The 13,308-nt window shown below is 36.7% G+C and overlaps 1 protein-coding gene across 1 annotated transcript in view; it reads left to right on the top strand.

Annotated features, from left to right (window-relative positions):
* LOC145263218 (uncharacterized) overlaps positions 1-13,308 on the top strand; it is a 198,280-nt gene that overhangs the window by 128,522 nt on the left and 56,450 nt on the right. The window contains exons 30-32 of the mRNA XM_080120302.1: positions 716-819; positions 5,218-5,320; positions 9,267-9,417. Coding sequence (XP_079976428.1) covers positions 716-819; positions 5,218-5,320; positions 9,267-9,417 — 358 coding nt within the window. The remainder of the gene's footprint in view (positions 1-715; positions 820-5,217; positions 5,321-9,266; positions 9,418-13,308) is intronic.

Genomic DNA, 13,308 nt, shown 5'->3' with positions numbered 1-13,308 from the left:
TATTATTATTATTATGATGATGATGATGATGATGATGATGATGATGATGATGATGATGTACGTAAAGCCAGTTGGAATTACATAGGCTGAAACGTTACCAAGACGAGAATAGTACTTCAAATAATACAAATATTGATATTATTTGACTATGATATTTTTTGTGAAAATCGCTCCAGACAAAGCATAAAGCCACTTGATCTAATACGAAAATAAGATTGAAAGATGATTATCGCAAAGACAGAAGATGCCTATTTAGTGTTAAAAAAAAAAACAAGGCTATAGGCAAGAGGAAAAATTCAACAGAAAGAAAGTTCCACAATCCTGCAGTTCTTAGAAAGAAGCTACTGGAATAGGAAACTGTATAACAATGAGGTATCCAAATAGCGAATTGCCATAATATCATTTATAAATAAAAAGACTGAGACTAGCAACATACCGTCTATGAGGAAGAAGTTGCAAAGATAAAGAAAAGGTAAAGTCAATCAAATTACAGATACGTTTCAGCACCTTATTAAGAACCCTTAAATGAGACAGAGATTCACCATCCCAAATATGACAAAAATCAACTCCATAGATTGTTTGATAGTAGATTTGTAAAATTAAAATTCATATCAAGTTGAGAATAGTAGTACAACTCATCCAAACGAATCCAAATTATCAATCCATATCTCAAAAATGTTGAAATCTGCAATGTAAATTTTTTTTCCTTTTTTAGGATGAGTTGCACACCCAAATTTTAAGCTACATAACAATTGTTGGCTGCAGTTTGTCTATCCTTGGCTGTCTGTTAACCCTTGCAGTCTATATTTGTCTTTGGCGGTAAGAACATTTTTGGTCATCATAAATTTCATTAACTTTAGTAAATGGTATTTTTTGTTTTTGTTTTTGGAAGCATGCGCTAATACAACAGTTTTGCGCTTTTTTACGCAGTCCTTTGCATTGATTGAGATTGTCGGACTGACTTCCTCATCTTGGTTGTTATAGACACAACGTTTCGGCCGTTTTGCCCTCCGGCCATCATCAGGTGTTTTGTATCGAACTGGGGAACCGTTTGTTAGGAGTCTCGAACCCAACCCTTTATTATTATTACGGGGGTGTCCTAGTGACATATGGCCGAGTGGTCCTAGACGTTGTATCAAAGTTTACAGTTACCCAAAAGTGCTGAGTTCAATCCTGAACGAAAGCAGTGAAAAGTAACATTCAAAACAGAGAATCAGCAACTATGTCCCAGAGCCTAGCTGGAGTCTGAACACGGTACTCCCGTAATAATAATAAAGGGTTGGGTTCGAGACTCCTAACAAACGGTTCCCCAGTTCGATACAAAACACCTGATGAAGGCCGGAGGGCAAAACACCGAAACGTTGTGTCTATAACAACCAAGATGAGGAAGTCAGTCCGACAATCTCAATCAATGAAAACAGCTCATCTCAAAAATACAGACAATTACAGTCCTTTGCAGTATTGTATATTCTACAAAATCTTTCAAGCTGTACTTGATGGGCAAACGAGGGCAGAAAAGGCAGTCGTATGGTCATCCTCTCTACATTTACAGATAGTTGGGTCAGTTTTATAGCCTTATCTGATCAGATGGTTAGATCTAGTCGAGCAATTTTTAATCGTCCCATTCCTGATCTCATGTGGTTGGGTGCTTGCCACTGCAGCCCGAATGCTTTTGACCTGGGAGAGTCTCGGAAAAGGAAATTTCCATGTCATTTGGAGGAGAGCCATTTTCTAGCCGCCTAGTTCACAAGTGTAGTCTTGTAGTCGTCCAGTTGTGAGAAAGTTTTTTTGTTTTTTTTAATTCAGTCTTTGGATCATTAGACAGTTTGAACCAAGCCAAAAACCGAACGATACCCAACAATAATGATTGGTAGTGTTTATCATTAGGGTATTACTTAAAGCAGTCTTGGAGACCAATAGTATAGTTTCGGTTTTAAACAGATACCAAAAGCTTTGTTTATTTTTTTTTATGGGAGTCGCCCCAGACAAGGCATGAAGCCACTTGATGTAAAGATCTAAAAACAACAAGAGATAATTATGATGAAAATAAAAGTTGCGTTAGAAAAATCAAGGCCATAGTAAGGATGAAAACAATCAGCAGGAAGAGATTTCCACAAGTCTTCAACACTTCTTCATATTTTTCTTGTGAAAATTGCTCGAGACAAGACGTGAAACCACTTGATGTAAGGAGTTAACAAAAACGAAAGATGATTATCGTAAAGGCAGGAGACCTGTATTGATCTTAGTCTTCAAAAAAACAAAGCTGTAGGCAGAAGGGAAACAGGCAGCACAAAGCTTTGTTTATTTTTTATGGGAGTCACTACAGACAGTGCATGAAACTACTTGATGTAAAGATCTAAAATGAACAAGATATAATTATCGTAAAGATATGAGTTGCCTTGTTTGATTTCTTTCTGAGATGTTCGTAGGGATTCGACATGATTATGGAAGCTTCTCATTGACTTTAGTCATTGGACTCTCGGTTCATGTCCAACCGCATATGATGAGTATACTGCACCCGTAGATTGAATAAATGTTTCTGTTTGTACAAATTCTTCAGTCTGATATAAAGATTTCCCAGTTCAATATGAGATTGGAGGTTACATCAAACGAAATGATGATCATTAAGATGTTAAAAAAAGATTACAAATGTATTACATGTAACGGACGCGTCACGCGCATCACGTTGTAACGGGACATCTCACGCGCATCACGTTGTAACGAGACGATGTCCCGGGCCTGCGTCGTCTAGTGGTGGACCCCTCCAGCGTGACCAGACTCGTACTGGTCCCTGGAAAACATACCTCCGCTGCTCAAGGCACGTAAAACGTGCATGACCCCAAGTCCGTGTGGCAACATTGTCCTCTTCGGCCGTCACTCTGGTTTTATGTCTGCGTCTTCGTCGTCTGGTGTCAGGGCATACCTGAAATAAACTGCATCTTCACTTATGCCGGCAATCGAAAAACAAAGAAAAAACTCTGAGGTCATTTTCGTTTAAACCAAATAAAATAATTATTTGCAATCATTCTACATTTGTTTAAAGTGATGTTTTCGTTATCCGCGCTTCGTGATGCAGGTACTTGAGATTTCAGGTTAATTCTCTAGCTAAGAACAAGTTCTTTTCAAGTTAGTCCTTATTGAGATTTCTGCCCCTGCCTCTCACCCCAGGCGGGGCGAGAGCCGATGTGTACGCTTCGCTCGCTAGCCAAAGACTGCCAAAACCCTTCTAACTCTTTCTCGAGTAGGCGATCGTTGTTTATATCAAAAGCATCTTCCTTCCTTTTCTCCATTATCTTCTATTCCCCCCTCTTTCTTCTCTTGTGAATTTCTTTTTCTATTCCTCTGTTATCTTATTCTTTTCTCTTTCTCTATTGTTTTGTGAACATATCTGTCAAACTAGCTTGGTGGTCTCTGAGTTAACACACCGCGGGTCCCCGACTCCGAGCAGACATTTTGGAGCCCAATTCTCGAGACTGTCCGAATCAATTAAAAACTCATTCTCACCAGATCCAACTAGAAGAATAATCTCCTTTTTTTCCGCCATTAAAACAGATATCATGTCTGCCGAACAACCGCCTGTCTTAATCTTTGACACAGTATCAGCACCCCCCCCGGCCATAAGCATTCTTATCATCACCTAGCTGAACGGGACACCCGGCATCGTCCGGTGTCCCGTCACATTACGGACAATGGTGAAAATCTTTGCCTTATTGTGCAAACTGCACTGGTTGGATAGTAGAGGTTGGAGTTGACAGGGTCGCAAAAAAAGTCGGTCAACTAGCCTTATGTGTGAGATCGTAACTTCCTGTTATTTGATCACTCTAAGATCGTTTGTATTAAACGTTAAGCTTCATTAATGCGGAACTTTTACTTAATTTCGTGCCAGTGGACGATGGCCGTGGGTTCTTGTTAATGGAGCCAAAGGTGGCTTCATAGCAAGGTCCAAATGTCATATTCTTTCATGTAGGGGTCCAAGATACTTGTGAAATCATATTCATTAAAAAGTTTGGTTCAGCTGGATATGGATAAGAATTCTAGGATGATAATGCTTCGATAGGGCAGATGTCAAGATTCTGGTTGTTGTAATCTTTAGATATAGAAATGGAATATCGTTTCAGAGTTCAAAATGTATCACCAGAAATTATGGACTTCAGAGCTGAATATACTTAGACGAAAGAAGTAAAACGGCCTATGAATATTAGATATTTAGCAACTTAAGATGTGTATTACACACAAAGCGTATATTCAAGAGATATTTCAGCGTTTTATTAGCTTTTCTTAAACTGTCTACACACACTATCCATTATGGGTATGAAATTCCTACAGCTATGTACCTAGAAAACAAAGCTGTTATGTCTCATATGATGATATGGGGCAAGAGGGAGAAAGTAGCAACCATGTTTTTTGTTGGTTTTTTATTTTTTACAAAGGAGTCATCACTTATTAAGACCTGGAGGCCACTCGAGGATAAGGGTTGATAAGTGTACAGTAGTCAATGGGAAAATGTTGTAGTAATTGTTAGTAGTAGGAATTTGGTAAATTGGATTACTGAAGTCCCACCTGGACGTCTTCAAGTCCAACATAAACGTCTTCAAGTCCAACATAAACAAACTCCTGACAAACCGCCCCTTAAGTAAGACACTCTATCAAAACCCCCAATGCTAATGATTACTACAATACTATCTCATTGATTACTGTACACGCAATAACCCTTCTCCCTGAGTGGTCTTCGGGCCTTCATAAGTGGTGACCCCCATGTAAAAAAAAAAGAAAAAAAAAGTGAATGGCTTATCAAGAACTTGTTCATGTTGGACTTGAAGACAACTATATTGTAGTCAGTTGGAAAGTAGGAAAACAGAACAGAGTTCCACAGGCGTGCAATTCTTAGAGAGAAGCTTTTTTTTCATGGAATCTGCGTTTAGATTTAGGCATAGATAAAGAGTGGGGGAAATATTAATAATGTTTTAAGCTAGACGAGTGTTTTTCGTGCAAGTCAGGCCATAGGGGACCATAGATTGGCGCTCAAACGAGCATTTGCCATGAAAATAACGATAAAATAGAGACAGGCTCGCAACATCCCTTCTGTGGGAAAGATTTTGCAGAGAAGAGAAAAGGTTAAAGTAATATATATTATGCACAATGCTTCAATCAAACTACATTACCCTCACGTTTTATTTTTTCCTATATTTTTCCTTGTCTTTTCCTGTATATTTGCAGTTACATTCACCACCATCGAGCAATTATACTTATTCATCTGTGTGCCTCCTTAATTATTGCTGACGTCATCTTTCTCGCCGGGGTTGAACAGACTTCTTCTAAGGTCAGTATTTTAACACTATTAAAATATTAATTTTCAAATGGAAATGTATGTTACTAATTTACAGAATTATTTCTTGGGAATATTTACTTTAATTAATTGTGTGATATATTAATGCGTTTGCTTTAGAATATTGAAGATGAAGATTGATGATCTGCCAGCCATGACCGAGTAGAAGAGGCGTAATGGATATAAGTGCTAAGTATAATCAATTGTAAGTGACAGTCTTCTGAGGGCTGAAGCTTTAATCTTCAGTACAACCGATATTAGGAATAAAATTACGAAAAACTTAATATTTCTACCTGACCATGGCTAATAAAACAAGAGAGAACTACCCCTGTGAAGTGATTTGGTGAGAGAAGATTTAAATTGTAGGCTAGGCTGAACTCCAATCTCTGATCCCCCCTCGCCAATCTTTCACGAAAAACACCCGTCTAGCTGAATCCACTGTGAAAAATTTCCCCCACTCTATATCTGTGCCTAAATCAAAACGCAGATTCCATGAACAAAGCTTCTTTCTTAGAACTACACGCCTGTGGAACTCTGTTCCGTCTGCCTGCTTCCCTCCGGACTACAACTTGGATGTCTTCAAGTCCAATGTTAACAAATTCGTAATGAACCGCCCCCTTAAGTAAACATTTCAGCAAATCTCCTCACTAACGTAATGTACTTGCAATAACCCTTATCCCTGAGTGGCTTCCGGGCCTTGATAAGTGGTGATCACTGTGTAAAAAAAAAAAAAAAAATATTAAACCAAAGCACACCAGGGATCTTTACAGATTTTCACACTGGGCTCTTTATTTAAGGACCTGCAGCATAACGGATAAAATCCTTGGTCAAATTTATTTCTAAGTGTCACTCTTCTGGAGGGTGAAGGTTCAATCTTCAGTGCGGGCAATTCTAATAATAAACTGTGAACTACTTTAGACTTCTATCTGGCCATGGTTGATGGAACAAGAGTATACAACACCCGTAGATTGAATAAATGTTTCTGTTTGTACAAATTCTTCAGTCTAATATAAAGATTCCCCAGTTCAACAGGAGATTGGAGGTTACATCAAACGAAACGTTGTGAGATTAACATCTAAGCTTAGAACCGTAGTCTGAGTAATCTAAAGAATACAAATTAATATTTTCGTTTTGAAATTTTAATTTGAGACCATAATGCACTGTTCATCTCTTCTGTCCTTGTTTGGCGGATTGCCATTGTTGTAATATTGTGCGGATGGTTAGGGATTAGATGAAGGTGTGACGAAACTTGAATGAAACAGGTTTAATTGTCTCAGTCTACAAACCGGAACTGCTTTGTGGTGAGCTCGAAACCAGAAGAGGCGATCTGGAAGAGGAGAAGGAATTGGGCTGCTACCACTACTGATACTACACAATCCTCTTCTCTATTGAAGGAGAAGTATACTGGGCTGTTATATGCTGGAAACAGTTGACAAGGAAGGCGAGGTTGAGGATAAGCCATTAGTTTCATTTCATAGGTCAAGCCTCTATACCGGTTTGTTCACCCTGCTGGATATACGCAGTTTGGCAGGTGTGGACAGAATTGATGTATGAATGCATGGGGTGGTTGATAGTTGACCGCCGGCTAGCCTTGAGCCCTGTGCTGGATTAGTGGTATGAAGGTAAGGAACTTGGTATGTGCCGCAACAAGTTTTCAGTTTATGCTGGTACTTCATATTGTTTACCTTGCCCTTTGTTGGCATAAATATCTGCCGGTTTCTGCAATGGATTACAAATGGCAAATTTTATCAGGTATGACCAGAAATGAAATACAAAGACATTCGCTGAGAGTTTCTAAAGTTTTAGTTTTCTAAAGTTTAGGAGAGAAAGAGACTAAGAGTCTCTTAACTAATTATTCACTTAACTTATTATTATTAGTTAACGATGGGCGAACAGAGATCTCCAGGGTAATATTTTGCACTTGCTGATTATCAAAGGTTTCTTTCTTATTGGTCAACTGTCTCCAGGGCTGGATTAACCATTAAGCAAAGTAAGCACCCACTTAGGGCAACAAAGAAAAGGGAGGGACACAACAAAAATTTTCGTAATCGAATTTTCAATGATGCCTTAGTGTTTAATCAAACAATTTGCGCTGGTCAATTTTGTTTTATTTCAATGGATAAAATTTTGTGTGGTTTATTATGCAATACAAAAGCCACTGTATCATATTTGATTAGTTCTGAGGAGTTGGGCAAAGACTTTGCAGTTAAAAAAATCGGTTTAAAATTTTCAAATGTATGTAAAAGTTGTTTGGTTTCTGACTGTTAGTTTTGGTTCATTTTGATGGATAATAATGTTCTGCTGTGGAGGGAAAGGGTAATTACAATGATCACACACACACACACACACACACACACACACACACACACACACACACACATATATATGTATATATATATATATATTCTTGTGTATTGTGTATGTATACTTTATGTACGTGGGTCTATATGATTGACATGGCCGTGACTATGCACTCAACTTGACACAAACAAGTTGCGTTCAACTCAGTAGTGCGTTAACTGCATTATTGATGCACAACAATATCTTTTGTGGTTTATTGTGTTTGTATTTTGAATGACACAGGCCACCAAAGTCTTAAGTGCTTAGGGTCTCTAAAAGGCATGACTGCTTCATGCAACCCATAACAGACTAGCGCTATTCAACACCTCCTGTTCGACTCTCATCAACAGACTTAATTTTTTTTATTAATTTACCTTTTATCAGAGCCTGCTTTTTTTTTGTCCTAAACACAACCCAGTTGGGCGGTGTGTGACTATGGGCATTGATGGTTATTCCTTTGGTCATACGATTTCTTTGTTTTTTTCTTTGTTCTTCTTCTCTAATTCTACCTTTATTTGTCCATCTCCTAGTTGTTGTTTCGATCCCAGTGGGGTCTTCATGTGTCTTCCATTCAGTAACTCTGCCAGAGATTTGATTTGAACTGATAACGGTGTAGTCCTATAAGTCATCATTGCTTTCACCAACAACTTCTTACACATATTCAGTATCCTCTCTGCGAATCTATTTGATTGGGGGTGATGTGCTGACGATGTAGTGTGCCTGAAGCTGTAAGATTTGGCAAAGTTTGCAAACTCCATACTGGAATACTGTTGTTGTACTGACATACAGGACTTTAAATATAGTGTGAACAGACATCTCGCTACTCAACTCCCTACCTAGTGTGTCTCTATAGGCATGTTCCCTAATTCTGATTACGTCTTAGTAACAATCTATTTAGTTTAATCATAACCATCAATGCCCACAGTTACATACTGGCCAACTGGGTTATGTTCAGGACAAAAAAGCAGGCTCTGAGGCCACTCCAGGATAAGGGTTAAAGAGTGTACAGTAGTCAATGGGACAATATCGTAGTAATCGTTAGTAGTGTAAATTTGGTAAATTGGATTACTTAAGAATTTGTTTACGTTGGACTTAAAGACAACCATATTGCAGTCAGTTGGAAAGCAGGCAAACGGAAGATAATTCCACAGATGTGCAGTTCTAAGAAAGAAGCTTTGTTCATGGAATCTATGTTTAGGTTTAGGCACAGATAAAGAGTGGGGGAAATTATTGATAGTTTTCAGCTAGACGAATATTTCTCGTGAAAGTTTGGTGAGGGGGGGAACCATAGAATAATCGGAATCAGAATCGGTAATTGTATCGGAATCAGGAAAAATATTAGAATCGTCCCATCACTAGTCATTATTTTACTTTCCTCTCATGTCCTGTTGCGTCTCTCCTATTTGCTATGCTATCCTGTGCTTTGACCTCATATGTCACCCGTCTTTCATTCACCACTGGAAATGGTTCTCTTTTGGGGTCATTTTGACCTGCACTCAGTGTGCCTATGTAAAACTTTATACTAGCTGATTCACTCGCTAGTTACATAGGGTCACCAATATGCAAAACTATCGTAACGGATGTTCATTTCTTTTTCTAGGCGTGGTGCACATCGATCGCTATTATCCTGCACTATTTTTACCTTGTGGTCTTTTTCAATATGTTGGCGGAGGGGGTCAACATGGCCATTTCAGTAACTTACGTCTTTGCAACTAAATCTCGTTCCTGTTACCTATTACCAATGGCTTGGGGTAAGTCTTATCTACCTTTATCAACTTCTTTTATTTTTAATACTAATCACAATTTACCCAGGCGAAAATCCACTCGAGGACAAGCATTAATGAAATTGTCAATTCAATGGTGAAGAACACTATGACAGGATTAGACAAAATTGGATTACTCAAGAGAACGGCTCGTTAAGTATTTGTTTCTATTGTTACATATGATGGGCCCTATATAGGTAGTGGTTAAGTTAACTAGTGTGAATTTTGATGAGGATCACATTAGTACATGTCAGGATGACCTTAGCAAACGGAATTTTATCCAAAGATGGATGCCGTGAGGAAGCAGGGGTCAGTAGGTAAGATTTCCTAGACAAAAGGATAGTAGAGAGAGTGTCTTGGGGTTACTTTTGACAACCATGTAACTGTCACTTCCCTTATGGTTCCTTTAGTCCTCCATTCCAGAGTGATATTTCTAACAAAGAGGGAAGAATTTCGGGGTCAGAATCTATTCCATCTAACACTTATTGTTGGCAAGTTTTTGGTCTTAAGTAATATTTTTAGCTCCATACATCAAGTGGCGTCATGCCTTTTCTGTAGCGATTTCCATAAAAAAAACATTATTAAAGGGTATGAGGATATGACATGAGTTATGTTTCTGAACAAGATGAACAAAGGCTTTAATTCAGTCTCTTTTATAAAGCAGTATGCACGAGAATGTATAAATCATCTAAGAAGAATGTTATCAATGCCTCTGCTTGACTGAGTCTCTCAATTCTCAAGTTAGAAAAATAAGTTTAGAATGGTATTAAAAAAAGACAGATACTCTTTTTCCTTAGTTTCTTCTCTCAAATTAAACCTTGAAGACTCAGCAAAGTCGACTTGTGTAATTCATGAATAAAATGTTTATTTGACTTAATTTAAAAAGACGATCACAACCAATCATGAAATGTAGAGAATGATGTAGAGAATGAAAGAGCAGCTCACTTTAACAAATAAGTACAAAATAAAAAGACTCGATTGGATTTCGGCCTTGATTGCTCACAAGCGAGAACAAACATGTACAATTTCATCATTCACAAATGAGAACGTACAGGTACAATCTAAAGTTGATGAAAACGTAATACTATTTACTTACTCATCCACGAAGACAAAATAAGATACAGGCCCAGTTTTTAATGTGAAGAAAATCAAACTCCACAAAAAGGGGCACTCCGGACTGGAATAAAAAATTAAAATTTTAGATGTAGGTTACCTTTATATGAATCAAACTTTTTAATACTAGCAGTTCAGCTTGTTTTTTCTTGGGCCCTATGTACTGTTCATAACTTTATGTGCATATATATATATATATATATATATATATATATATATATATATAAAATATTTTTAGAAAATATATTTTTTTTTATATATATATATATATATATATATATATATATATAAAATATTTATAGAAAATATAATATATATATATATATATAAAATATTTTTTAGAAAATATTTTTTATATATATATATATATATATATATAAAATATTTATAGAAAATATTTTTCTTAATAATGGATATCCCATTAATATAATAAAATCTACTATTGAACGTAAAATTACTACATTTAATAGCGGTAAACATATTGGTCCATCACGTTGTCCCATTTATCTAAAATTACCATGGTTGGGTCCTGATGGCCTTCATATTGTTAAAAGGATTTCTTCTGCTACTCAACGGTGTTTTCCAGCTACTATGCTTAGAGTAGTTTACACAACTCGAACCTTTTTCTCTTCTTTTCGTAAAGATGTTTTGCCAACCATTCAAAAGAACTCTGTTGTTTATAAATTCGTTTGTCAGTGTGGAGCTGACTACGTTGGCAAAACATCCCAAAGATTAGAAATGAGAATATCCCAACATATCCCTCGGGATATTCGACTACACCAGGTTTCGAGAGCATCCGGGCACTCCCAGGCTCATGAGTCTGCCATTGGCGATCACCTGTTGAGTATAAATAGGTGTGCCGATCAATATTCCGATGGGTGGTTTTCTGTTTTATACAGTGCTAGGTCGAACTATCATCTCAATATCATTGAGGCGTTAGTTATTAACAACTCTCGACCTAGCCTGTGTAGACAAAAGATTCTGAGACATCAGTTGGAGATATTCATTGATTTAAAACCACCTGAACAGTGAGATTTTTTTTTTTTTTTTTTTTTTTTTTCTCCACTGTTCTTCCAACTGAAACCAAAATTCCCCTCTTCCCTCATTCGTTTTCTTAGTTTTTAATCTATCATTCTGACGTTTCCTCTTAGAGGGTCAGACGATAAGGCCTTAGGGAAAATTTTAATTTCACCTGCCCATTTCTTGTTTTTTTTTTTGGTATTTAAATTAAATTATGTTTCCTCTGAAATTTCTCCTTCCATTCTGCTGTACCAAAAATTTACTTACATATATATATATATATATATATTAAAAAGTTTGACTCATGTCCATCCAAAATTTCCAATATTTAGACCCAAAATTGGCGGAGGAGCTTGGTAGAGTCTTCAAAGGTCAACTCTTCCAACTTTGACCTCTTGGCAGCCAAATTTTCTCCCTCAAACTGATTAAAAAGCTTGCTGTATGTCTGAATACCCTTTATGTAAAATTTCAAATGTTTAGACACAGAATTGGCTGAATAGTTTGCTAGAGACCACAAAGGTCAAATATTTTGAACTTTGACCTCTTGGTAGCCAAATTTTCGGCCAAAAACAGATTAAAAAGCTTGCTGCATGTCTGAATACCCTTTACGTAAAATTTCAAATCTTTAAACCAAAAATTAGCTAAGTAACTTGGTAGAGACCGCAGAGGTAAAATGTTTTTAAAATTTCGACCCCAATTTTGACCCGTTAACATTTATTATTTTGGGTTCAAATCAAATTAAATTAAAAGTTTGATGCATATCCAAGTAACCTACATCTAAAATTTTAAGTGTTTAAGCCCAAAATTGGCGGAGAAGTTTGGTAGATTTTTCAAAGGTCAACTCGTTGAACTTTGACCCTTTCACATCATAACTTATGACCGAAAACCATTTAAAAAGATTTTTCCAAATCTCAGTACCCCTTATGTCAAATCTTGAGTCTGTAGACTGAAGATTGGCCGAGTTGTTTGGTAGGGAAATGTACACACACACACACACACACACACACACACACACACACACACACACACACACAGACCAACAATTTCACTTTTATTGTTAAGGCTTAAAAATATCCAAAACTAAAACTTATTGAATTTAATGAGGTTTCTGGTAATGCTCAATAAAAAGAGCAGAATATTATTTTATTCAATTTATACCTTTTGTCGCTACAAGAAATTTACTGTTTCAGTCTAAAAAAATTTAGTCTTACTCGAGGCATCTTGACTAAGAGCAGACCCCTCGACTAAAACCAGACGCTATTTTTGTCGCCTGATGAAAATTTTTTTGAACAGAAACTATCGCGACTTATGGTAATTTTGTTTACCTAAATTTAATGATATATACATATATATACATTATTTATAATTAATGGTTTCCATACAAGTATATTAAATTTATACTAAATTTGCATAGTAGGCGATTGTCACGCAGCCGAGTTAGTTTGTTCTGAAATCTTCATTAAATCGTTGAATGATATATTTGATTAATATTAAACTACACAGATTCCTAGATCAATGGCATTTTGTGTTATCGTGCTAAAACAATTACTCACTACAAGGCCATCATTCACCAATACATGAAGTATTGTTACCACATCTGTTGGTTGGTTGGTTTGTTATTGTTTTACGGCATATCAACCCTTTTCAGGTTATTTAATGCCGAATCCAAAGATTCGGAAGAAAAAATTTTTAATAGAATATATTTGCTGTTTTCAAGTCGGTTTCTATTTAACCCATAGTTGGGAC

This window comes from Euprymna scolopes, chromosome 38 (genome assembly GCF_053919585.1).
Source record: "Euprymna scolopes isolate OS-2025 chromosome 38, ASM5391958v1, whole genome shotgun sequence".
NCBI lineage: Eukaryota > Metazoa > Mollusca > Cephalopoda > Sepiida > Sepiolidae > Euprymna > Euprymna scolopes.
This window is presented reverse-complemented; position numbering and strand designations above follow the sequence as displayed.